Genomic DNA, 25,962 nt, shown 5'->3' with positions numbered 1-25,962 from the left:
AAGCTGCTTTACCCAACAGATAATTGTTCCTTTTGCATATTCTCTTTTTAATATGCTTTTTAACTTGAGTGGCAGACAACAGAGGAATGCAATTGTAAACACTGTATTACATCTTGACTGGGAACAAGATGACAAACCTTATCCAAATGTTCCTCATAAGAAATACAAGGTTTGTGAGTGTATTTGGTATAACTTGCTATTTAACAGATTTTTTTCTCCGACTCACTTGTGTTGTTTTCAAGATTTATTGGAAGAGGAAGGAAGTATGTCTGTGGCTGCCTGTATTTACAGTTCTCCTCATATTGGCCTTTTTATCATACCGTATGAAAATGAAGATGTCATTTGGTACCGTATATTATAGCAGATTGAAGCCAACATGCTGTATACATGGTGTAAACATACATCTAAGTCTTTCATGTAGTCATCAAATGTATATCAGTTATGTCAGTGCAGGAATTACACACATAGGCTTCTAAAGGTCTGCAACTATACCTAATGTGGACGTAGGTGGTTCTCAAAGCTAACACAACGGACAAGCTCCAGTTTGAGCAGTGAGCTAGTGGGATCACATTACCAATACTTGCTTTCTAAATGTCTTTGTCCCATTAAGGCCTGCATTGACTTGGGTAACTTAAGCAGGGCTGCAGAGCACATGCTATCATCAGAGGTTCATCCTGCTAATGCTCCCTGAAGTGTCCGGCAGGAACGAGTGCTGATGTACGTCGGCGCAACACAGCGAAGCAGTTTAAAGCTCCATTGGCGGTTTATCTGAGTTAGTCGGCACATGTCATTACCCTCCTCCCGAGCTCGGTCAAATGTGGGCGATATACTACCCACTACCCTAAATTATTGATATAAGCATTTGAAAGCCATTTTTACTGAATCTCTGAAGAGAGAGAAAAGGACAGAAAGAAATAAAAGCTGAGTGAGTGGGCAATAATGAAAAAAGATCTGAGCTGCTACAAATGAAAACCAAACTTTGTGTTGTGCTTGTGCAATGCATTTCTGTGGTTTAGCAGTGACGTGTGACTACAGTTGTAGACAAAATGTAGAAAACATTCATAAAAACGTGTTTTAATGCTTGCAGCCAAAGACTGAGCTGAACAGTTTCACAGGAAATACCTACTTTACAGAGCTTTCACAGGCCAACAGAAAGAGAAATGAGGAAATAACCATTTTATCGCGCTTAAAAGGACATATTGTGGGCTAGTATTCTCTTCAGTGGTTAGTAGATGATGAGAAGTAATTATCTTATTGTGCTTCATTTGATACCAATCCAAATTAGTCCTATATAAATTTAGCCCACCAGTATTTTGCTGCTAGTGGCAAACTAACAAAACATACCTGTCAGGCAAAGAAAAAAGATTTTTCTCTAATAATTTAAATAATCCCGGTCATTAATAGTGGACACAGCTTCAGGTAGCCACAGGATCATCTCAGTTTTAACATTAACTGTGCCACAGACAGGAAAACAGCTCATCACTGTGAATACAAAACGTGTTCCCAAACTATAATTAAAGTTGTCTGTGATTAGTACGGTTATGCATACAAAGTGCTTTTGTTATGTGAATTTTAAATACGTTTGACAGCGTCATTTAATATGTCAGCTTCTTTAGGAATTAAATCTGTGTGAAGGACATTTCACTCCAAAGATAAAAAGGCCAGTTTTCCATTCATTGAAATATATGCAAAACACTTTAGGCTTCTATTTCCAGTTGTAGGTTTGACTGAAACGCTCACACACATTTGTGGCAGACTTTTTTAGTAGTTCGGACTGTGTGGCATATTGGTCAGTAGACATGGAGAATCTCGGTCATCAGTTCTGCAGGGATTCGGAGGAAAATATAAAAAAACATGATGATGTGGTGTTGCTTTGTAGTTTCCCCTATTTTCTGTCTGGTTTCCTTTGGCGTGTCTAAAACAAGTGTTTCCCACTGTTCCAGTTTGTTTGGTAAGATTATCACTTGTTTCAAACAGTGCTGGCTGTCTGAGACACTTTTCTACCACACTTAAGATTACAGCGAATCTTAACTGTTCTCATGTTGCTTTAGTGCGACAACAGAATTTTTAATCTCACTGTGCTCATGATTGTATTTGAGTCTTGTGACTTTAGTTGCGGAAAATATTAGATTCATTTTGAGTCTGTGTTCCTTATGCAGGACATTTCACAGATGGATTCTCTTTGAGTTTTCTTTAACATTTCAGGGTTATTGCTTTCAAGTACAGCACAGATATGCAAATCACAGTCTTCTTTGAATCTTCTTTGAATACCTTCATACTCCTCATCTTGTTTACTTAAATAATAAGTAGTTCTTGCTACTGCAGACCTTCGAGCTGTAGTTTTATTAATTACATGTTTAATTGTTCTTTTGCATACCAGTTCATGACTATCTTTTGTGTAAAGTACTTTTCATTGGTTCCTTTCATTGTGTCGTTGGTCTGGTATTCACATCCAGCTGTTTTTCTACCACTCATTGCATCGCTGTAATCTAGTGTTTGTGTTTAGTCTTGTACAGGGGATTATATTGTGTTGTCCCACTGTAGCTTTTTATCTAGCGAAACTGATCTTTACCTCGGTCTTCTTTGGGAGGAATGGAGCACATTTTGTTTAAAGACGAGAGGCGGTTGTGTAGCGGGTTTAGTCAGATACGGGAAGTTGCTTAATGCGATACATTATGAAACCTTAGAAGTGGAGAGAAGAGCTTTGAAGACATTCTGTACAGTATGGAAAGTAATCTGTTACTATCACTGACCATATCTGTGGTTTTAGCTGTACCTTTAAAGCTTGTGTTACAGTGTGATCCTTTCTCCTCATGTGCTTTCTTTCACTGTTTCAGCCATTCACTGTAAAGCACATAATCATTACATTGCTTCTGACTATTTTCTAAACATACCAGAAAAATGATCAATTTTTTTTCCTAGCTTTTTATGACAATTGACCATCTGTAATTACAGTATATCAAGTAGTTTAAAGGCTATGAGCACTTTGTTATGGTGGTTACCTAAACATGTTTCGGCCCATGCAGGCTGGTTTCATATCCGTGTATGAATGTAAATCTCAGCCTCCCCACAATGAGTTATAAGTGATCGATGATTATATGTAGTTTGTTGTAGATGCATGGAACGCATTAGTAATTATATCTAAATTCCTAGAATCTCTACATATTCTAATACATACACTCATTTACTCTCCAAAATTCAACTCATCCCTTCGTCCTATATGCGTGTATTACTGTATTTTGGCAGGAGTCTTTGGCCAAAGTTGGACAAATTTTTTGGAATTCAAGGGTTTGTTAGTTCGTCATCTGCGCTAACCCCTCAGTGGCCATCCACAACTACAAAAGCAGTAGTGTGCATGCTTGGCAGTAGCAGTAGTGCAGATGCTGAGATACTGCGCATGTATGGAACACACCCTCCAAGACGATAAGGAAGTAGTATAATATACAACAACTACCCATCCATGGTGCTTGCAGCTGCCTGTGTGTGCATCTGCAAGGGAGTATAATCACAGCATTTGGTTTCTCCATCTGTAGAGAAAACTCCAGCACTAGACTACTTATCGCTGCATCACTTTTATTATGGCGCTGTCTCAAGAGACACTTGGTGGATTTCTTGTTATCCTGTAATTGGTGATCTTCAGTCAGAAAATCATCTCTTTTTAGCAGCATTTTTTTGTCACTCTTACTCATGATCATCCTTAAGTTTATATTCATGCTATACTCAGTTCAAACACAAACTCTGCATCTACTGAGTTTTAGAAATTAAATGAAATGTGAGAAATTTTCATTTTTAGCCTTGTAAACATATGTTTAGGGATAATTGGAAGTGGCCTATGTACCAAGATAGAGCTTTAATAATAAAAAAAGAGGCCTGTCCACAGAGGATGAATAATTAACTAGGTTTGTGCTGACACCCAAGTTAAGCCAGCCACTTAGCACCAAGGTCAAGACTTGTAGACAGACAGCACTCTGACACCAAGGTAGAGTCACGGTCTCAGGATTTGTGGCCCAAAATAACAAAATAGTGAAAAAAGAAGCAATGGGGAATGTACTCCAAAAGGACATGACCTTTTTTTAATATATATATAATTGTAGAGAAGAGAGGAAACTGACTGCAGGATTCGCCTGGACCTAATGTTCTACTCTGGCCTTGCCTCAGGCCGCTGCCCGTCCTGTCTGTCTGTGTTAGTCATGTAATTCATACACATGTGCAAACACATTATGTGGAAGTGTCCTCGCAATTTTACTTCCTTTTACTCCACTTTTTGATAGCACTGGCTGCCTAAATGGTTATCCAGGCCTAATGAGGATGTGCAAGAAAGAAAAGGAGCTGAGTCAGCATGTTCAGTGTTGCAGGCTAACAGAACTATTGAGCGCTCAAAGAACATCGTGTACATAGATGCGTGTTTAAATACACCTTTTAGGTTTAACACACTCCCTGCTTACACTTCTCGAACTTCTCCCCAATCTAAAAACCTCACCAGTCCTTGTCTTTTTACGTAACTAGAACCCTCAAATGACCCATTTTCATATCAAACGGGAGGCAGAATGTTATGAATTGGGGGGGGAAAAATGCCAACTGGAACTGTTGCCAAACCACAATGCGATGAAGCACACAAGGACATGCCTGCGTGCTTATACCCACGCGCGCGCACACACACATTCATTCAGTGTAACATGCAGAGAGACTGACACAACACAATTTCACACTTCCTTCCTACTGTTTGAGAAAGCTCCACTCTCAGAACTGTTTCGATGAATTGTTTCAGTGTCCGAGATTGACTCATTACACAACTGGTCACGTACAAAAAGTTGTGACCTCTCATTTAAACAGAAATGCGTAGAGAAACGAGCAGATTCTCTGATCATTGGCCGAGCGTAATGGGTAAATATTTAGCTGCAGCGTCTCAATGTAGTAATAAACATTTACACTGAGAGATATAGCAGCAAAAGTTAAAGCTACATGTTATTCATCTTCACTCCAATTTCTAGCCATCGGAGCCTTTCCAGTTAGCACGATCTTCCTGTAAAACTGTTTGCGCCTGATCTTAATTAGTGATTCACAAAATTGCCTGGAAACCAACGCATTAAACCCGAATGTGGATGATATCATCAAGTAACTGAGTAACTAATGATGTCACTTGTCTGTGACTCAGCATTGGCTTACAATGGAGTTACAAATTAACCTGCTCTTCTTACCTCATCCTCCCCTCTGGCAGACTTGTATGATGAGATACAGAATACTTTGCACATGGGAAGATAGGATGTTCAAAGTTGTCAGATTAACTGGGTCTATATCCAACATGTTTAAATTCACACATTCACCCCGTTTCCCACGTTCGCTGCTAATGTTATGCGACTGCCTGTGGTGCTGGAGGTGTTGCTTCCATGTGTGGTTGGTGATGGGAAGGCCACGGTTCTGACTCATCCCCATCTCTGTGTTCCAGGTACAAGAGAGTCTTCTCAGTGGGAACGCATGGCATTACCACTTACAACCCCACCACGCTAGAAGTAACAAATCAGGTCAGTATGGACGCAGCGTGTCGTAGAGGAACTCCGCCATCATTCAGTGGGATCCAAATCCATTTGGAATGCTTTGTGTTTTTGTTTTTCGCTAAAAGCAAAACACAGTATTTTTAACATCTTGTGCTCAGCTGGAAATAAGCTCTCAGTAGACTGCAGTGCACATGTCACAGCAGCATGCCTTTATACTGATTAGAACAAGAAATCTGTCATAAGTGATAAAATTAGACTTGAAACTTCTTTCATTAGCCCTCTAGTCAATGGCTAATTAGTAAGTAGCCTGATTCTAAATTAAACAATCAACTGTTTGTATTGACACCCCTATTTAGCATTTATTAAGAGTGGTTAAACATTTAACAAATGGTTTAATACACTTGTCCACAGCTATGGGGACATTTTTAAGTGTTAGTTATTGCACAATAATTGTCAACTTTGCATATACAGACAAGCCTCCACTCTTTAACCTTATAATGTGTGATACAGAATTCAATAAGTGTTTGTATGCTGCTTATAAATGGTAGACAGGGGGATTTAACGTGTTCCCAAAACACGTCTTCATGGCTATAACAATCTGTTTCTTTCTGTTTTGTTGCTTTCTGTGTTGCCAGTGGCCTTATGGAGACATCTGTGGTATCGGTCCAGTTGGAAAAGGTCAGGGGACAGAGTTCAACCTCACATTCCGCAAAGGCAGCGGCAAGAAGTCGGAAACGCTCAAGTTTTCAACAGAGCACCGGACAGAGCTGCTCACAGAAGCACTGGTGAGGAGAAATGCTCACCGCTGCACCGTTTGCTCTGCCATCATTCACAATGACTAAATAAACCGCATGTACATATTTCTCTGAAAAGATCTCAGATGCGGTGTCTGATGTGGCTTGTTCTTGCTTTCTAGTTGTCTCATGGCTCCACATTGTGCTGTGGTGTTTAAAAACATACGATTTAGTGTGCTATGCACTGTTTAGGAGTGCAGTGCTGGCAAATCACTACTTGTTTGAGTCACTGCGGGTGTTTATCGTAAATGTGAATCAGCATATAGTTTGTTGTTGTCAAGAAATCAGGTCATTTGCTTGAAGTGTTTCAAAACAGCAACAGGGATACGTATTTCCCCATAGGACCATTTGTAATTTTGCATTCTTGTAAACAGTGTGTTTATGTTTGTTACTCTGAGATGGTTCAGCAGCAAGTTGTGTAAGTTTTCACTATCTTATGCTTGTCTCCTTGTTTGTTCTTATCTGCAGAGATTCAGAACAGAGTTTTCAGAGGGAAAGATAACTGGCAGGGTAAGTACCCATATTTGTTAATTTATTTTTGTTAAAAAGAGAAGAAAATGAAGTTTAAAAAGAAAGATGATAGCTTGACTTCATGTCTTCCATTGCTGAACATCTTACAACATGTATGCAACATTTTTCACAGCGTTACAATTGCTATAAGCATCATTGGAGCGACACACGGAAGCCTGTGAGTTTAGAGGTGACGCCGGGCGGCATCGACCAGATCGACCCCCACACTAACCGAGTGGTGTGTTCATATGACTATCGGAACGTAGAGGGCTTCGTCGAGGTCTCTGATTACCAGGGAGGATTTTGCATCCTTTACGGTGGCTTCAGCCGGCTGGTATGTTTTCCTAAAAGTTGCTTATCTGTGTTTATGTCTGTGCACATACTAGGTAGTTTTGGTGTGTGTTGGATCAACAAAATTAAGATTTTCGTTCCCTCCTGTTTCCCCTCTTTCATCGCCTCTTTCTCTCAGCATCTGTTTGCCTCAGAGCATCGAGATGACATCATCCGCAGCGCCATAGAGCATGCCGGGAACTTCATCGGCATCACGCTACGGCTGAGGAAGGAGGCTCTGACCTTTGAGGGTTTCGTGACGGACAGGTTGGGGAAATACAGCTCAGACGAGAGCATCACTTCTCTGGCCGAGTTCGTGGTGCAGAAGATCACTACTCGACACCCGGTCAGAACACTCCTCCAAACCTTTTGTTGTTTTTGTCAGTGCTATATGGCAGTATTAATCAAAGTGGGATCCAAAGATTCGCCAGGAGTCTCTTATCAGATTGTTGAAGGGTCTGCGAGAAAATATGCAGCATTTTTGTTTTCATGTTTAATAAGAGACACTTTTTCTGAAGAAGGACAACATCAGATTGCGTTGAAAGTTATCAGGATATATGTGGACCCTCAGTAATTTCAGTACTGTTTTGCCATTAAAATATCAGATGGTTTCTAGATTATTTTATTTTTATGCCTTTTTATTTGTTTTTTGACAATGTAGAGATTCATAGGAGAAGAGGAGAGACAGGAATATTAATACAACAGAGGCTTTTCAGAGATAAATGGTATAAATCTTAACATTTTGCCCATTAGGATGTCCTAAAATATATATTATTTTATGCTGATACCTTTAGTTGTGCTATAGGTGCAATTCTGGCATAGCAATATGGAATGTTTTTTTAAAAATACCATTTTGTGCTAATACAGTTAGACCGAATTTGGCTCATTTTACATCTTAGACTTTTTTATACAGCAGATTTATGGCTTGCAAGTTGCCAATTGTTGGTTTTAACCTCATTTGTAATTTTAGAAATAGTCTTTGGTTTGACATTGTTTTCACATCTACAGGATCTGGAAGTCATTACCCTAAATTTGGCTTTCTAAAGGGCATGGCGTAGTATTTCAAGAAGTCAGATATTCTTCTTGTTCTGGCTTTTCACTGAAACTCTGCATGCTTCTCTAAAGTTATACGATATTATATTTAGATTATGTTGAGACTAATATCTGGTGCCCATATTTCTAATAGGGTTATTTTGTGCAATGAAAATCTTGAGAAACAGTCCGATTTGATATGTCTTGGTTACTGACATGATTTCAATTAAGTTGCTCTGATGATGGGATAGTTGATGTTTGCAGCTTGACATTGCACTGCCAGGTCTAACTACTCCATGGAGCTTAGTTGTGTTTCTAAGAGTCGGATATCAAACCCAGGATACAATTTTAAAATTATTGCAACACAGCAAAACTAACATCTGTATATGCTTTTTTCAGTTTTGCTATCATTATGATGTGTATCAGTAATATGATCTCTGTGTGTTTCTGTGTCTTTTAAGGAGCCTGTTAAGCGTATCCTGGCCCTGACGGAGACATGTCTAGTGGAGAGAGACCCGGCTTCGTACAACATAGTCACCATCAAACCCTTTGGAGAGGTGAGCAGCATGAAGTCATAAAAATTTTAGGCTAAAATGATTCACTCAGTTAAAACCATGTTGTATCTGGTTGTACTCCTGTGAGAGTGAATGTTAATTAAACTGCCTGTTTTTGTTTCATTATGTATGAGCTGCATCACTGCGAGTTAACACATTTGATGAAGCACTTGAGTGTCTCTGACATGAGTAAAACCCTCACAGCCTCTGTTTTTTTTCACTCTCTCTCATCTCCCTTCAGGTATTTGCTCTAATCTGTGATGTAGACAACCCTCAGGTGTTTACAGTTGAATTCATCAGAGGTCAGATCAGAAAGTACTCCTCCACAGAAAGGTACACACACACGTAACGCTCACACTTTATTCCTTTGACACTACAGCTTGTGGATTTGTTAAATGTTATGTAGTAATTTCTTTAGCTATATTTACAAGATGAGTAAATTGGGTTTGTTTTTGCTGCATAGCCTCACCTCCTTGTGCACACAGCATCAGTGCCCAGCACCACTAATCACTGGCAGTGCATTTCGCTGACTCCCGTTTGTACATGTGTCCGCAGGGACTCCCTGTTAGCCAGCCTGCTCGATGGAGTCCGAGCATCAGGGAACAGGGACGTGTGCGTCAAGATGGCCCCCACGCAGAGAGGGCAAAGATGGGGCTTACTGAGCATGCCCGTGGATGAGGAGGTGGAGAGCTTGCATCTCAAATTCCTGGCAGCACCTCCTAGTGAGTAAAAGCCCTTCATCTAATGAGCTTCATGCACTTGATTTGGATTTTATTTTGCATGTTTCAGCTGCTTTAGCTTTTAATTGTGATGGTTTTGATGGTGATATCTTAATTAAGTAGCATTTTTTTGCAGTGATCTGTGTCCAGCACCTATCGGATCAGTAAACCTCTGATTATTAAGGACATTCATGATCTCCAGAGAACGAATCCTATTTATTTTGATGATCACTTAGCACTTAGCATCCTTAGCCTATCCATCACTGCCATTTTGTCAAAACTTCAAAGTATCTAATGTCAATCATTTTGTTGAGTGCCAATTACCAATTAATTACATGTTTACATGCAAAATTTAAACATAATATTACTAAACATCAGAATGTTAGCATGGAATATAAGCATGCTAATGCTAGTAGTTACTACTCTGGCTTGCTTCAGTTTGTGCCTGTTGTTATTGCCATTTTGTTCAATTCACAGAGCTAAACTTATATTTATTTTTTTAAATCCCTGCAGTAAACTTGCTTACACTTACTGCTGTTTTTAAGGCATTTTGATAATCTTCAAAAACTCTTCTAACCATCTAGTTTATTTGTATGTTTATTTTAGGTTGTAATACAATAGGTACAAACTGCAGCTCACTGAGCCGATATGACCTTTTCATTTTAACAGGCCATGTCGGGTCACCTGATAACATCAAATACCATCTTCTGTCACACCTCTCCAACATCAGATAAAGGTGTCATGTTGCAACTTATCTGTAGCTTTCTAAAATTGACTATTGAACAATTCCTGCTTTGAATGGCTCTTTGTGTTTAGTTATTACAACAAGCTATTTGCGGCAGTTGGCGTGTGTATAAGCCAGTGCGACACTATCTGTATTTCCTTACTGCGATTGTCAGAATATGTACACGATTTTCTGCATTTTTTAAATATCATGTCTCTGTGAGAGCCAGCTTCTCACTCATCTGTCAGTGTGGGTGTCAGAACTAGTAGAACTGCACTTACATACAAACAAAGTGCATCATGTAGGAATTAAATTATTTTTTTTTTTTAATCTTTTTTTTTGCAATCGTAAGTCAAAATGAATGACTAGCACCACAAATAGAAATACAAACTAAATATTATCAAAATGAGTAGTTAAGGCACAGCTTACTAGTATTTGACAGGTGCTACCCAAATACTTCAAGATGAGCACATTTATTACAGACATTCTCAGATATTTATGTGAGATGTTATCAGAAGTTGGAAAAGGGAAAACAAAATGAAAAATTCTCCAAGCGCCATCGTGGCACAGGGAAGGAATGACTGTAACTGTTGCAGAGCGTGTTTATATAGCTAAAAGAAACAGCTGATGCAGCATTACATTCTTTTATGCATGACTATGCATGTTCCCTCATCCTGTCTTCATCTTATCTGATGCAATTTACAGTAGTATTTATTTACATGAGTAATTTGAATGTTAGAAAACCCTACAAATTGTTGTAAATAGAAGTTTACCTGACAAATTAGGTATTAGGGTTAAGATTCAGCAGTAATATTAAATGTGCCTGACTAATTTAACACCTTACAATAGCATATATAATACAGATCTACCCCCACCCTGCTCTAGAGCTAGAAATTCCTGCAGAGATGGTACAGGGAGGGTAAGGGCAAAGAGGACAAAGCACATGCTACAGGAGAAGACTGCACAAACAGCAATGCATATGAAAGCATGGAGGAAGACTCACAGAAAACTTGAATGTGAACACAGGTGATATCTCTTGTTAAATTGTTCCATCCCTCCTTCCTTTTTGCTAGATGGAAACTTTGCAGACGCAGTGTTCAGATTCAACGCCAACATATCCTACAGCGGAGTGCTGCATGCAGTAACCCAAGATGTGAGTGTGTTCAGTTTATGTGCAATTTAATGTCTTTCCGTCTGCCTGAACAGACTCCATATTCATTCCTCTTGATGTCTCCGTTTTGTCTTCAGGGTCTTTTCTCTGAGAACAAAGAAAAGCTCATCAACAACGCCATCCTGGCTCTGTTAACCCAAGAGGCTGAGCTGCCGTCTCTTAACGCCGAGCTGGAGAGCCATTTTCAGGCCATACGACGATTGGTGGCCTCCAAGGCTGGCTTCCAGGCTTTCACCCAGCTGCCTAAGTAAGATCGCAGTACATGTGCAGCTGTATCTACTTGCTTTTACTTTAAAGTATACTTCTGCTGAGCTGCTGGTAACTGGCATGCTCTGTCGTTCCAAGGTCTGGTCAAGGGTCTGGACTCACAGATGCAACGTAAATATGAATCCATACATCTCAGTCTGCCCTTTGTCTGTCTGTATTTTATATCCTTCTTGATCTTTTTCCAGAGTCTTTCTTAGCTGTCTATCAGCCTTCTCTTCTTTTATCTTTGTTCTGCTTTCATCTCAGGCTTTAAGACAGGCACTTCAGAAGAGAGGTTATGTCACTTCGCTCTGTTCAGTCGAGCTGTCTGCCCCAATTTGTCTTGACCCTCCACTATCAGCATCTCATCCTCTCATTTTTGTGCTCTCATCGCTCTCCCATTATCCCATTGGTCATTCTGCTCTTTACATATCTGTATATCTGTTAAATCCACGAGCCTTGTAGTCTTTCAGGGTCACTGAGATGTATGAGAGGAACTGTATTTACCGTTTACTCCTTGTTCCCTGTGAAGCAAATGAGCCAGAATTGGTTTTCCTGAAAGATTCATTGCTAGCGTAGCTTGGTGTTTCCCTCGCTCAATCACAATACGCCAATTTACTATAAATACACAATAAACTCATTTATGATTTACAACTTAGTTAACAGACAAAAGAAACAACAAGCACTTCTAAAGCAATGAATTCTTTGTGTATCCAACCCCAGACCTGCTTTTTCTAACAGTACTTGTATGGCCTAAATTCTGTTGTATCGCTGTTTATGTTTAATTTTGCCAACGCATGATCACTTTAGCGGTGTCTTTAAATCTGCAAATCTGTTTGTGTGTTCTAGGTTCAGGGAAAAGTTGGGAGTAAAGACGGTAAAAGCTTTAAAAAGGAACAACAATGGTGTGACACATGCTGCTATAGACATGCTCTGTGCCCTAATGTGTGTAAGTATCACCCAAATAACTAGATATCAACTAAATACATGCTGACACAGGGAATATATAAATTCATATATTGGTAGCTTCATTGCTGTCAGGTGAGCCTTTTTCTTTCATCTTTCCCTCCAGCCGATGCACGATGATTATGACCTGAGGCAAGAGCAGCTGAACAAGGCCTCTCTGCTGTCCTCTAAGAAGTTCCTGGAAAACCTTCTTGAAAAATTCATCACTAATGTGGTACATGTCTCTTTATCATCAGCGAGCTGGTTGTAGCCGGCCGTCGGGCAAATTAGGAAATTTAGAAACTTGCGTGTTCAAAAAAGATCAGTTTGTATAGTTTCATAAACTAGTTTTTCTAATCTCTTATTTTTATTTTTCCCCCACAGGACCATGGAACAGGAGCTTTGGTCATCAGCTCCTTATTGGACTTCTTAACATTTGCCCTTTGCGCCCCCTACAGTGAAACGACAGAGGGGCAGCAGTTTGACATGCTGCTGGAGATGGTTGCTTCTAATGGACGAACCCTTTTTAAACTATTCCAGGTGGGGCAGTTAGTTAAGAAGCAAATGGCTAAAGGCTAACGGAATGTTTAGTAGAAATACCACTGATGGATTCTGTTAGTGTCAGCATTTCCACTTTGACTATGAAAGCAGCATTAGTGATTCATACAGGAGGGGAGTGTGTATTGAATGTTGTGTTCCTCATCTGTAGCATCCCTCCATGGCGATAGTAAAGGGAGCAGGCTTGGTGATGAAAGCCATTATTGAGGTAAGTCTTTCTGAGGGTTAATTGTTTCACCTTATGATGACTGATCGTGTCTTGCAGCTCACGATTTATGATGAATTGTTTAATTGTTTAATCCAGGAGGGAGACAAGGATATAGCCACTAAGATGCAGGAGCTGGCTTTAAGTGAAGGAGCTCTGCCGAGGCATCTGCACACGTCTTTGTTCACCATCAGCGCAGACCAGCGGATGCTTACCAACAGGTCCAGTCAATAAATATGCTCAATAATGTAGAAAGTAGACTATCTCCAGTCACATTTTTATACTTCACTCTTAGAACAAGCTTCAGTCGCTACACAGCTGCTTATATCGGATTTTTGTTTTGTCAGGCAACTGAGTCGTCACCTGGTGGGACTGTGGACGGCAGAGAACCCCGTTGCCATGAACCTCCTGAAGAGGATACTGGTAAGCTTCCAAATCTGCTGATCTCAGACATATATTTGATGCCTGTTCAATACTCATGCCAGAAGCTGTTAGTGTAATTAAGGTGATAGAGGAACTCAACGATGTAAGCCCTTGCTTTTTTCCTGGCAGCTGGGGCGATTTGTTTAAGTCTTTACCTGTTTCACTTTGTCTTGTTCCTCTCTGTGCTTGTAGCCAACAGGCTTGCTGGCTTACCTGGACAGTCCTGACCCCGTCCCAGAGAAAGACGTGGACAGAATGCACATCCGTGACAACTTGAAAATCGCCACGGTATCTGGACAAACCACATCACATCTGTACATTTTTTTTGCAGAGTAGAATAAGTAAAAACAATGTCTTCTATCTATAACTGTTTTTCATTCTTCCCACAGGACCAGCTAAATCGAAACAAGGTCCCGGAGTGGCAGCGGATAGCCGGCAAAGCAGCCAAAGAGGTGGAGAAGTTTGCCAAGGAGAAAGCGGATCTGGTGCTGATGCACTGGAGAGATAAGATGGGCATAGCTCAGAAGGAGGTGAGGTTTTTTTTTTCTTTTATAAAGGGACCTCTGAGCTGTTTTACCTTTTCTCTATCGAACAAGCTACTGCTACTGCTGCTGACTTTGTCTGCTCAGGTGCCTCTAACTGTTGCTTCTCTCAGCGCTGCAACGTCCAGAGGCAAACTCAATAACGCACTTTTCAGTTGTTGCTGTTGTTTTGCATGAAAAGCGGTGTCAGCTCTGGCGCTGCCTGCAACCAGACTGCAGTTTGTGTCAAGGTGCAATCACTTTTGATTATTTCTCTAAAAGCATTTGCCTTACTTGTTTGCAGTTTGAACTTGCGTGTTTAAGGGACATTTTCTATTTTGGTGTGACAAAAGTTTTCAGTGGCGGGTGTGTCTGTGCACCAGTGTCTGTCGTGGTGAGGTGCAGAAGTGTTAAGTGTGAAAATTTAAGGGTCGCCTCTTTTTCTGAAGAAAAACCTCTGCTTGGATGCATGGTGATTCAGACTGAACGTGTGTGGGTCATTCTTGTAGAAAATGTGTGGGTTGGTTAAGGTTGGTTGGAAAAAAACAACTACTTTGAGTCACTACTGCCTGCTCTTTGGTGTTTCTGCAACTTCAATCAATCCTCCTTTCAAAAAGAGCTATAACCTCCAAACTGACTTCACCTATACGCTCTTTTTCTGTGGCTACACTTTTTATTGGCTTACAATTTTGCTCACTGGCAGAGTATTTTGATTGGCTTGCTTTCTCTGGATATCCCCACCCTTTTGCGTTTTTATCATAAGCTCCACATCTGTTTGTTTTTTGGTAGTTTTGGTAAAATTTGGTAAAATAATGTAGTGGATTGTCAACTATTAAATCTAAAGAATGATCGTTTTTATGTTAGCCTGCTTGTGTTTTGGTAGTAACGTGACCTAGGACCCTTTTGTTGCGATTCATCTCTGTTTGATCCGAGGAACAATAATCTCTCTGTCTGTCTCTGCCCCACCCTCCCTGTGTCTTGTCTGGTTTCTCTGCTGTCAAACAATGCAGCAGGACAGAAATAACCTGGTAAGTAGGACTGACCAATGGGATCCATATTGTTCTCTTTCCATTTTCTTTCTCTTGACCAAACCATTTTCCACCTTCATGTGACGTATTGGGTGTTTTTTTTCTTTTCTTTTTTTCCAATTCAGCCAGGAAGTGACCTATTAGTGCCTACAAGGGATTTCCATGAGTCTTAAACTAGATACAAAAATTGTTATATAGCTGCTAATAAAGACACATCATGTCTCTTCTTGTCATCAGAGGGCATATGCAGAGAAGAACACAATCTGAGCTGGATATTTGTAGCTTGAAGATGCTACCTGTGGTGTTTAGTCATTAATAAATAATGACCACATTTAGCCCAGGACAGGCGTACGATTACCTTTAACAAAAGGACCTTTGCAGAGGATTCTGTGCTGTCCTCTGCACAGTATTTTATGTTCCTTACCATCATTTTTGGTGATGCAGAAAATTGGGCACGAAAATGAAAAGCTGTTTATGTTGCAAAACCTCTTTGCAGAAGGAATCAATAGAGAAGTCTATTCATATTTTGAGAAGCACAAATAGCCTCATAGTGTATGTAAAGAGTACACATGCCAAAAGAATTAAAGAACAATTGTGGGTTCCCATTTTGGTTTTTGTGTCTTTTCTGTGTTGGTATCATAAAGTTTCTGTTTTCAGGTGTTTGTCTCATTGTTTCTCACATCACACTTTCTCCATTCTCTGTTTGTGACATTGTTTTCCACCAGTGCCATTAATTTCATTTCTGATGTTTTTGTCTGTCTTGAAGTGTTGCTCATGTTGGCACCATTTAACTTCACAACTCTCCTCTTGCTATGAGCTGAAAAAAGATAAAGATCCAACGCTGTAAGTTCGAGTACCTTGAAGTGGCTCCTCAAAGTTTTGCTTTGTCATTTGATTTCAGAATCCAAACCAAAAGCCCGTCATCCTGAGAAAGAGAAGGCAGAGGATAAAGATTGAATCAAACTGGGAGCTTTTCTACTACAGGTAGAAAATTCTATCAGAATGTCAACAGTTGTGATGCAGAACCTGTTTCTGCCCTACTCAGAATCCAGTTTTTTGGGGGTTTTTTTTGCTTGAGTGATACTGACCGGTCACTTTCTTCATGATGAAACTGACCTGAATTGTGCAAGAACTTCTGCAAAAACTGAATCACCAACTGTCAATCCATAAAAAAGTCTTTTCATCAATTTTTCATTCCACTTTCCTGTCCTACTTTTTTTAAGATTCCAGCTGGACCATGCCCGCTCCAACCTCATCTGGAACTTAAAAACAAGGGAGGAGCTTCGGGACGCTCTGGAGGGGGAAATGCGTTCCTTCAATGTGGACCGTGAGCTCGGCAGCGCCACCGTCATTTCCTGGAACCACCAGGAGTTTGAGGTTTGTGCTCAGTACCAGTCGTGATCTTTTACTTTCTCTCGTTTTATTTTCACCACAAGTCTGTAGTCAAACAATCAACAACAAAATCATCAGTCAGATGGCTTGTAAAACTGTGGCACATAAGGTAAAACCAGGATATTGTGAATACATGTTTAGTTCTTATACACACATTTATGTGCTGTTATTTAAATCTGTACTTCTACATGTTCTTTTCTGCAGGTGAGATACGAGTGCCTTTCAGATGAGATAAAGATTGGGGATTACTACCTGCGTCTGCTGCTGGAAGAGGATGAAAATGAGGAATCGAGTGCCATCAAGAGATCGTAAGATCACAGTTCAACCACCAAACCACTTACAGCAACATCATTATTCAGTAGCAAAATTCCAAACGATGATTCATGCTTCTCCTCCTCTTTAGATATGAGTTCTTCAACGAACTCTACCATCGCTTTTTGCTTACACCCAAAGTTACGATGAAGTGCCTGTGCCTGCAGGCGCTTGCAATAGTGTACGGGAAGTGCTACGAGGAGATCGGTCCCTTCACAGACACAAAATACATTGTGGGCATGCTGGACCGGGTAAGTGCAGGCAAACTGTCACTGCAACGGTTTAAAAAGTTGTGGCACTGTTAGTTCATCCTGAAATGTAAATTTTACTTCCGTGGTTACAGTGTACAGACAAGCTGGAAAGAGACAGACTCATCCTCTTCCTCAACAAGCTCATTCTTAACAAGGTAAGCTTTAAAGCAAACTGAAAACAATGGTGGCCTTTTGCAATACATGTTAACCCTTTCAACGATGTCTAGGTATGTCCTGGTCCTGTCACATTTTTGCTTACTATTGGCTCGTTTTTCACTAAATTACAAAGTCCTGCACCTTTATGAAACCAGTAGAATCATGAATAGAAGTACAGAGAACTGATTTTGATAAAATATAATGATTAAAGCTTAGATTTGGATAGGTTTCCCAACTGTACGTCACAGATAAGTAGTTAGTCAGAAAGCTGAAAATATGAGGGGTTTCTCTGTTTTCACAGTTCCAGGTTGGATAAATGGTGTGATTTTGGCAAAAACATGTCTCTCAAACCTGCCAGCAGGTTTTGGGGTTCACTCACATTTCCTTTTTGTTGTTGTTTTTGTGCTTAATAATTATTTTTTCGTTCTGCAGAAAAATGTGAAGGAGGTGATGGATTCAAATGGAGTTCGTATCTTGGTGGACCTGCTTACTTTGGCTCATCTGCATACCAGCAGAGCTACTGTGCCGTTACAGGTAAAAATGCAATACTAGATGTTGCAGTACTTTTGGTAAGATTTAATTCAGTAATGACCCATTTGTAAAAATACGGAAATCATGTCTGCATTCTCACAGAGCAACGTGCTGGAGGCAGCACCAGACATGAAGAGGGAGAGCGAGAAAGAGTGGTACTTCGGTAACGCTGACAAGGAAAGAAGAGGACCTTTCAGTTATGAGGAGGTATGAAAATGTCCGATATAGGGTTTCTTCTGTAAAATAAATCTGGATATAGGGATAAATATTGTCTCTGCTGATGGCACCTTATCAAAATATAATTAAATAGAAATTCACTTTACATGGATGAACCTCTTTAACAGATATCTTGTTGTTGTCATGTCCATATTATATTGGTGTCATAGAGTACATATCACAATTTAATATAGTTTCTTGGTTTTTAGAAGAGGCATTTTTGAAAATTTGTTGTATTAACTTTGTTGTGCTTTTGTTTTTTACTAGATTTTTGCAGCAACTTTCCCTATTTATCTTTAATTATGTTTTCATTTTGTCTCATCCAGATGCAGGAGTTTTGGAGCACAGGCGTCCTGACGGCGAAGACACGCTGCTGGGCTCAGGGGATGGATGGTTGGCGCCCCCTACAGGCCATTCCTCAACTAAAGTGGTGCCTCCTGGCCACAGGGCAGGCAGTGATGAATGAGTCGGACCTGGCTACACTAATCCTTAACATGCTCATCACCATGTGCTCCTATTACCCCAGCAGGTGGGAACTACAGAAAATGTCTGTTTTGTTTGCGTGTGCTGATGTACAGAAAATTTTGCCCGTTTTTCGAGCCTTCTTTTGTGAATTTTATTGTTCTGTAAATCTAACTTTTTAAAGTTTGTTTGGAACAGTAAATTATTGTATATACTTTTTACTCAGGGACCAAGATAATGCCATTATTCGTCCTTTACCGAAGATCAAGAGGATGATCACCGACAATGCCTGTCTCCCACACATTGTCCAGGTAATTGTACATTTTCACTCTGACGTTCATGTCCTTAAAGTTGAGTCATAGCACAAAATCACACCGCACTGAATCGCTAAATAAAATTAAATGCCACATTGATGGTTTCTCATTGTATTCCTTTGTGCTTTTCAGCTGCTGTTGACTTTTGACCCCATACTGGTGGAAAAGGTTGCCAACGTTCTGCACCTGGTGATGCAGGACAACCCCAACCTGCAGCGCCTCTACTTAACTGGAGTCTTCTTCTTCATCATGATGTACACCGGCTCCAACGTGCTTCCTGTCGCAAGGTGAAAACGCTTTATAGGCAACTGACATTTTGTACAACACTAGAAACTTTCTCCAGTGAATTTTAAGGAACAGTAAGATTCACTTTAGACACTGATGACTGACAATTTAACATCACCCTGTTGAAAAAATAAGTATATGCAATATTTCAGTCACATTTCATGCATTGTTAATGAGTTTCTAAACTGTTGATACCGTTGAAAATTAGAAGAATAATATTACACATAGAGTCAACACAGAGGAATATTTTACACATGGCAGCCAGTAAAGATCATAGAACAGGGTGTGTGTGCAGAACTGATACTGACATCTGTGACATTCCTGTTTTTTCTGTAGGTTCCTGAAGTACTGTCATCTGAAGCAGGCCTTCAAATCAGAGGAGGTGAAGTTTATTTCAGACGTGGTTCTTTTCCGTTTTGAATCCCATGAATTCTGTGTCTTTTTGAGAATGACATTGGGCTGTTCTGTTGTCTTCACAGGCTAAGGGTCAGGATATAGTGCAGCGCAGTGTTCTTGGACCGGTGTTGCCCGAGGCCATGGTGTGCTATCTGGAGAACTACGAGGCTGAGCGCTTCTCTGAAATATTCCTTGGAGAGTTTGACACACCTGAGGCCATTTGGAGCAGTGAGATGAGGTGGGAAGTGGTGTCTGTGATGTATAATTAAAGACAATGTAGAGATATTTAGAAGTGCAGCAGTGAAAGCCAGTGTCTGGTTTGTAGGGATTTGAACAGTTTCTTTTTGAACTCTCTGATTCAGGCGGATGATGATTGAGAAGATTGCAGCCCATGTAGCTGATTTCAGCCCCAGGCTGCAGAGCAACACGCGGGCCCTCTACCAATACTGCCCCATCCCCGTGATCAGCTTCCCTCAGCTCGACAATGAGCTCTTCTGCAACATCTACTACCTCAGACATCTCTGTGACACCACACGCTTCCCTGACTGGCCAATTAGAGATGCTGTATGTCTTCTCTTTTTTGTCTTGTTATACTGTTCCTTTTGATGTTCTGCTTCTATTTTCTAAGAAAGGTGTCTTTAGATATCACGATTCACTGCTACCATTATCCTTGTAGGTAAAGCTGCTGAAAGACACTCTTGAAGCCTGGAAGAGGGAAGTGGAGAAGAAACCTCCCTCGATGTCTGTGGACGACGCCTACGAAGTCCTCAACCTCCCCAAAGGACAGGGCCAGTGAGTGTCTGCAAAGAAATAATACACAACATACAATCAACTTTCTCTACGTATTAAACTCACTAACAGTAACTTGGGCCATTTATATATACAACAATCTCTGTCTCTTCAATTCACTGCCATTGAATGTGTGTTTTTGTTTTTTGTCTTTAGGCATGAAGAGAGTAAAATCAGGAAAGCCTACTTCAGACTGGCACAGAAGTACCATCCTGACAAAAACCCAGAGGGAAGGGTACGTATTATCAACATTACTGCAATAAAATAGTAAATAAAATAGAGCTACTGTGAACATGATTTCAGCATTTTTTTGTCTCCTTCAGGACATGTTTGAGAAAGTTAACAAAGCTTACGAGTTCCTCTGCACAAAATCTGCCCGAATCCTGGACGGCCCTGATCCAGAAAACATCATTCTCATCCTTAAAGCCCAGAGCATACTGTTCAACCGACATAAACAAGGTGTGCACATGGATGAACTCTCTTTCCTTAGATTTTTGGTATTTCTTCTACCTGCATTTTGAAATTATTACACTCAAATGAATTTGAATGAAAATGAGACATTTTATATCGAAGACATTCAGCTAATGCTGCTGTTGCTTTGACCGCTTCCACAGAACTGGAACCTTACAAATACGCCGGTTACCCCATGCTCATCAAAACGATTACAATGGAGACGGAGGATGGGCAGCTTTTCTCCAAAACCTCCCCTCTCCTCCCGGCTGCTGCTGAACTCGCGTTCCACACAGTAAACTGCTCAGCTCTTAATGCAGAGGAGCTGCGCCGCGAGAACGGCATTGAGGTATGAACATTTTAACAAGCCCTGATGTGGACAGTTATACTGTGGCATGTGGGGAGCTGTGATTGAACAAAAGATCAATTGATATCTTCTCAGGTATTGTTGGAGGCTCTCTCTCGGTGTGTCGCTGTATTAACTGCGTCTAGCAAGCCTGAAGACATGGCTGTGCAGGTAAATGATCACAAAGCACTGCACTCACATGTAGTCAAGTTTATCTCTAGAAAGTGTTCTACTGCTTGTAAGGGTTTCTTTAACTCTTTTTCAACACTGTGTCACAGGTGTGCGGGCACATCTGTAAGTGCTACAGTGTAGCGGCCCAGTTTGAAGAATGCAGGGAAAAGATCATCGAGTTGCCCAATATCATCCGGGACCTCTGTCACATCTTGTACTATGGAAAGGTGAGGGTCTTCTGTGTTTACTTGATTCTTCTCATTGTGTTGTTGTCCGTTTATTAAGAAAGAGAGAAGTTAAATTCTCAAAGGTGCTCTGGACCAGGTCCAGTCAAAAAGACTGTCAAGCACCATCTGCAATGCCTGTTAAATCGCCTCCATTGTGTCAAAAATGCAACCCAGCACCTTGAATTTAATTTCTAGATGGAGGGCAGAGTCTCAGTGAGCCAAATATTGGGTTTGGGGAGTAACTATGTCGTTGTGGCCGAAAATGCCATGTGTAATCACCAAGCTGTGAGCAGATGAAGTGCCCAAAAGCCGTAGTGCCACAGTTCAGAACTTTTGCACCAAATTTGCTCCCTCAGATGCCTCAGGATGTTAAACTAGAACTTTGTGTTGACACTCTGACTCCCTTAAATGTAAAAAAAAAAAAAACGTGTTGGTGCACTCCTGATCCGATACGCCCTCTCCGGTCTGGACACTTCAGGCTCTTCCACTGCAAAGACCTCTCATCACCTGTTATGATCTTCCACTTGAAGATTGAGTCAGCCTGATGTTTACTCTCAGCTCCAGTTTGAGGTTCAGAGTGAAATCGCAAATGTGTACCTGCCAGTTGCTGCAAAAAATACGTCTAACATAGGTTCAGATGCTGTTTGTGCGAATTCACCCAGAATCCTGACTCATGACAGTTACTGCTCCTAACTGTTACATGTTTTACACTTTGACGGCTCCCTGCGTGTGCAACAGGAAGAGTCTCTGAGCTTTATGATCGCACTTCAGTCTAGCATATCTCACCATCTCTGTGTCATTGTCAGATTAGTGGTGATATCTTGGTATGAGAACAATGAGTCATAACTGTTGCTTTATCAGTTTTAATTCTACGTCAGCATTGTTAGCGCACACACAAAAAAAATCTGTGTTTCCGTCATCTTTTTTTTGTTTTACTAAACAGCACATAAAAGTGTTTTTTTCAAGAAATGTCTGTCCTAATTGGCCTTTTTCAGAAAATACGGTCTTTTTTTTGGAAGAAACAATCCTTTCTTTCCATTCAGAATTATAACATTTTACTGAAATCCATCCTGGCAAAAACAATGTGGAGAAAAGTGCAGTTACAATTTACAAAAAAGTTTTTTTCTCAGCAGTGATTCATTTTCCTCTCCCTTGCCTCCCTCAGGGTCTCCCAAAGACTGCAACCCTGGCAGTTCAGTGTGTCAGCTCCTTCGCAGTGGATTTCTTCCTACAGACCCATCTGTACCACGCCGGCGTGCTTTGGCACCTGCTCGTCCACCTCTTCAACTACGACTACACTCTGGAGGAGAGTGGCGTGCAGGCCAGTCAGGAAACAAACCAGCAGGAGGTTGCTAACAGCTTGGCCAAGCTCAGCCTGGTAGCCCTCAGCCGCCTGGGAGGATACGCCCAAACACCTCACACCCCAGATGGAAACAACCCCGTTTCAGAGACCAATGGCATAGAGGGCACGCCTCCAGAGAACCCAACGATCCGCAAGAGCTTAGCTGCCATGCTGACGCCTTACATCTCAAGGAAACTGGGAGCAGGAACTCCCCCTGAGGTTAGTTGAACAGGTGGAAAAGGAGAGTGCTGCATGCTGCAAAGCATCACCATGCATAACCCCACACTGACCTCCACATCCCCCGTTGTGCATTTAGGTCTTGAAGCTGCTGAATAGTAACTCAGAGAATCCCTACCTGATCTGGAACAACGGAACCAGAGCCGAGCTGCTGGAGTTCCTGGAGGGTCAGCAGGAGGGAAACATTAAAAGGGTAAAAATGACTCATAACTGCTTTCAGACTCATTTAGAGGTCTGACCCATATGGGTTAACACATATTTAAAACGGGCCTGGCATTTGTTTAAAAGCTTTATATGCAAGGTTTGGAGATTTAATTGAATGTTGTTGACATTTAAGCTGCCTGACCCCCCCTTCTGATAGTGAGTCATTCAAATGTGCAGTTATTCATGCAACTCTGCGGTTTGTTCACAGGGAGAAAATGATAAAAGCTTTGGAGCCGAGTTTTTGTTCAGCGATCACAGCAAGGAGCTGATCGTGGGGGAGATTTTTGTCCGAGTCTACAACGAGCAACCAACTTTCCCACTGGAGGCGAGTAGAACGCAAAAGCAGATCATGATAGATGAAATGAAACAGTTTTTAAAGAACACTGTTGCTTTTAATGTCAAATGTGAGGTTCTAAAAATGTGTATATCACATTCAGTGTAAAATAGCCTGGAATATTTTGTAGTTTAATAATAATTCATTTCACCGTCTGTGTTTTTAGTATCCCAAAGCATTTGCAGCCAGTCTGCTGGACTATGTCGGCTCCCAGGCTCAGTACCTCCACACTCTGCTGGCCATGAGTCAGAGTAACAAGGTAGAGTCCCAGCAGCATGCTGAGAGGCTTCGCTTCGCTGAGATGGCTTTAGAGGCTCTCAGGAATGTTATCAAGAACAACCCTGGTGAGATGTGACATTCACGGCACTGATGGATGCAATTTTTCATTGAGACATCTTGATTTTTATCTAAACAGCTCTCTGTGCATCATTACAGGTTCAGAGTCGGAGTGCATCGGCCATTTCAAGCTGCTCTTCTCTTTGCTGCGGGTTCATGGAGCGGGCAGAGTGCAGCAGCTGGTTTTGGAGGTAGAGACTAATGGTTCTCGATCCTGATATCTAATTACTGTGTGTCTCCGCCTCTCTACGTTGTAATCATGTTATTGTTTTTCCGCAGGTTGTGAATACAGTGACATCAAACCAAGAGTGTGTGAGCAACATTGCCGAGTCCCTGGTGTTGTCCAACCTTCTGTTACTGCTGCACTCACTTCCCTCCAGTAAGACACAAAAAAAAAACAAATCAACTCACTATGATGTTGTTTGTGTTTCTTCTTTCTCTGTATTTATTCCAGTGTTGTCTTCTCAGTCTAAAATACTTTATTGTGTCCTTCAGGCAGGCAAATGGTGCTGGAAACCCTCCACGCACTGACTTCCAACACAAAGATAGTCAAAGAGGCTATGGCCAAAGGTCGGTGAAATTCAGTTTTGTTTAGTTTAGTTTTTTCATAGGACTGTCCATATTTATCTGAATTGTGAGCGCTTCGATGCTAATGCTGTTCTCTCTCTTCCTCAGGTGCTCTGATCTATTTGCTGGACCTCTTCTGTAATTGCACACACCCCCAAGTCCGCACACAGACTGCAGAGCTCTTCTCTAAAATGACCTCAGACAAGCTGGTTGGGCCAAAGGTCAGCCTGGATAGATAGAAATAGGATATAAATAGAAACCTTAAAAGGACAAAACGTTCTCCTCTCCTGTAGTCGCTTTCTCAGGCATTGTCATATATTCTCTACTCACTTGCCCTCCTCATGTTTTGCTCTCTGCGTCTAGGTGCGTCTAACATTGATGCGTTTCCTCCCGGGAGTATTCATGGACGCCATGCGAGACAACGCCGAGGCAGCTGTTCATATATTTGAGGGAACGCACGAAAACCCTGAGCTCATCTGGAATGACAACTCAAGGGAAAAAGTGTCCACTACTGTCCGGGAGATGATGCTTGAGTATGTGGCATGAGCTCAGTTTGATTTGCTTTGTAATCATTCGATGGCAGAAACAGTCGAGGATTGTGACGGGATGCTTAATATTATGTACTTTACACTTCCAGGCACTTTAAACAGCAGAAGGATAATCCTGACGTGAACTGGAAAGTAAGTATGAAAATGGATCACTGCTGTAAATCAGTGTATGAGTGCAAAATGTTGTTCAGTGTGAAAATAAACTGCTGGTCTGTGTGCTCAGTTGCCAGAGGACTTCACAGTGGCTTATGGTGCCGGACAGGGCGAGCTTGAAGTTGGTGGAGTCTTCTTGCGTATCTTTATCGCTCAGCCTGGCTGGGTGCTTCGTAAGCCGCGAGAGTTTCTGGTGTCCCTCCTGGAAACTCTGACTGAGCTGCTGGAGAAGAACAACCCCAATGTGAGCTGCCGTGCTAAGAAAGAAATGTGCTAAATGTACCAAGAAATGAAAAGCATATGATCTCGTTTTCTTTGACTTCTTACCAACCTCTCTGGTCTCCTGCAGGGCGAGGCCTTGGAGACAGTCACCACAGCAGCAGTTTGCCTGTTCAGCACACAAACCCAGCTGGCCGATCAGGTTCCTCCTCTGGGTCACCTTCCTCGCATCCTGGCAGCACTCAACCACAAGAACAACGCTGTGCCCAAGAGCTCCATCCGCCTCATCCATGTGCTGTCAGACAATGAGGTAAGAAACTAACATGTCTTATTTACTCATACAGTGTTAGAACTTCCTATAGTTGTGTTTCTTAGACTTCGGCTTATGTCAAGACCAGATTATGGAAAGCCGAGGACTTAACCCTCTGAACTCCATCATCTGCCAGCAGATTTGAAAGGAATGTTTTTA

At 41.2% G+C, this 25,962-nt stretch overlaps 1 protein-coding gene across 6 annotated transcripts in view; it reads left to right on the top strand.

Moving 5' to 3' along the window:
* The window catches only part of dnajc13 (DnaJ heat shock protein family (Hsp40) member C13), a 33,223-nt gene that overhangs the window by 3,353 nt on the left and 3,908 nt on the right, over positions 1-25,962 (top strand). The window contains exons 3-53 of one of the 6 annotated variants that reach the window (XM_008294617.1): positions 5,447-5,522; positions 6,131-6,280; positions 6,758-6,799; positions 6,933-7,133; positions 7,269-7,475; positions 8,623-8,718; positions 8,957-9,048; positions 9,271-9,437; positions 11,232-11,311; positions 11,407-11,576; positions 11,675-11,707; positions 12,425-12,524; positions 12,648-12,755; positions 12,905-13,060; positions 13,230-13,286; positions 13,383-13,504; positions 13,631-13,706; positions 13,899-13,994; positions 14,096-14,236; positions 15,241-15,255; positions 16,157-16,239; positions 16,479-16,632; positions 16,852-16,955; positions 17,051-17,210; positions 17,303-17,365; positions 17,799-17,900; positions 18,000-18,104; positions 18,440-18,642; positions 18,802-18,886; positions 19,022-19,176; positions 19,511-19,556; positions 19,654-19,808; positions 19,933-20,134; positions 20,247-20,362; positions 20,516-20,594; positions 20,683-20,818; positions 20,974-21,158; positions 21,252-21,326; positions 21,434-21,553; positions 22,719-23,114; positions 23,212-23,325; positions 23,545-23,661; positions 23,837-24,014; positions 24,106-24,197; positions 24,286-24,385; positions 24,502-24,576; positions 24,682-24,794; positions 24,937-25,106; positions 25,211-25,253; positions 25,345-25,518; positions 25,624-25,803. In XM_008294617.1, coding sequence (XP_008292839.1) covers positions 5,447-5,522; positions 6,131-6,280; positions 6,758-6,799; positions 6,933-7,133; positions 7,269-7,475; positions 8,623-8,718; positions 8,957-9,048; positions 9,271-9,437; positions 11,232-11,311; positions 11,407-11,576; positions 11,675-11,707; positions 12,425-12,524; positions 12,648-12,755; positions 12,905-13,060; positions 13,230-13,286; positions 13,383-13,504; positions 13,631-13,706; positions 13,899-13,994; positions 14,096-14,236; positions 15,241-15,255; positions 16,157-16,239; positions 16,479-16,632; positions 16,852-16,955; positions 17,051-17,210; positions 17,303-17,365; positions 17,799-17,900; positions 18,000-18,104; positions 18,440-18,642; positions 18,802-18,886; positions 19,022-19,176; positions 19,511-19,556; positions 19,654-19,808; positions 19,933-20,134; positions 20,247-20,362; positions 20,516-20,594; positions 20,683-20,818; positions 20,974-21,158; positions 21,252-21,326; positions 21,434-21,553; positions 22,719-23,114; positions 23,212-23,325; positions 23,545-23,661; positions 23,837-24,014; positions 24,106-24,197; positions 24,286-24,385; positions 24,502-24,576; positions 24,682-24,794; positions 24,937-25,106; positions 25,211-25,253; positions 25,345-25,518; positions 25,624-25,803 — 6,265 coding nt within the window. Of the gene's footprint in view, positions 1-5,446; positions 5,523-6,130; positions 6,281-6,757; positions 6,800-6,932; positions 7,134-7,268; positions 7,476-8,622; positions 8,719-8,956; positions 9,049-9,270; positions 9,438-11,231; positions 11,312-11,406; positions 11,577-11,674; positions 11,708-12,424; positions 12,525-12,647; positions 12,756-12,904; positions 13,061-13,229; positions 13,287-13,382; positions 13,505-13,630; positions 13,707-13,898; positions 13,995-14,095; positions 14,237-15,237; positions 15,256-16,156; positions 16,240-16,478; positions 16,633-16,851; positions 16,956-17,050; positions 17,211-17,302; positions 17,366-17,798; positions 17,901-17,999; positions 18,105-18,439; positions 18,643-18,801; positions 18,887-19,021; positions 19,177-19,510; positions 19,557-19,653; positions 19,809-19,932; positions 20,135-20,246; positions 20,363-20,515; positions 20,595-20,682; positions 20,819-20,973; positions 21,159-21,251; positions 21,327-21,433; positions 21,554-22,718; positions 23,115-23,211; positions 23,326-23,544; positions 23,662-23,836; positions 24,015-24,105; positions 24,198-24,285; positions 24,386-24,501; positions 24,577-24,681; positions 24,795-24,936; positions 25,107-25,210; positions 25,254-25,344; positions 25,519-25,623; positions 25,804-25,962 lie in introns of all 6 variants that reach the window. The other 5 variants (XM_008294616.1, XM_008294620.1, XM_008294619.1 and 2 more) reach the window with 5 other exon arrangements.

Source organism: Stegastes partitus, unplaced genomic scaffold (assembly GCF_000690725.1).
Source record: "Stegastes partitus isolate 25-593 unplaced genomic scaffold, Stegastes_partitus-1.0.2 Scaffold980, whole genome shotgun sequence".
Classification (NCBI taxonomy): domain Eukaryota; kingdom Metazoa; phylum Chordata; class Actinopteri; family Pomacentridae; genus Stegastes; species Stegastes partitus.
The sequence above is the reverse complement of the archived record's forward strand: the minus strand, read 5'-3'. Positions and strand labels throughout refer to the sequence as shown.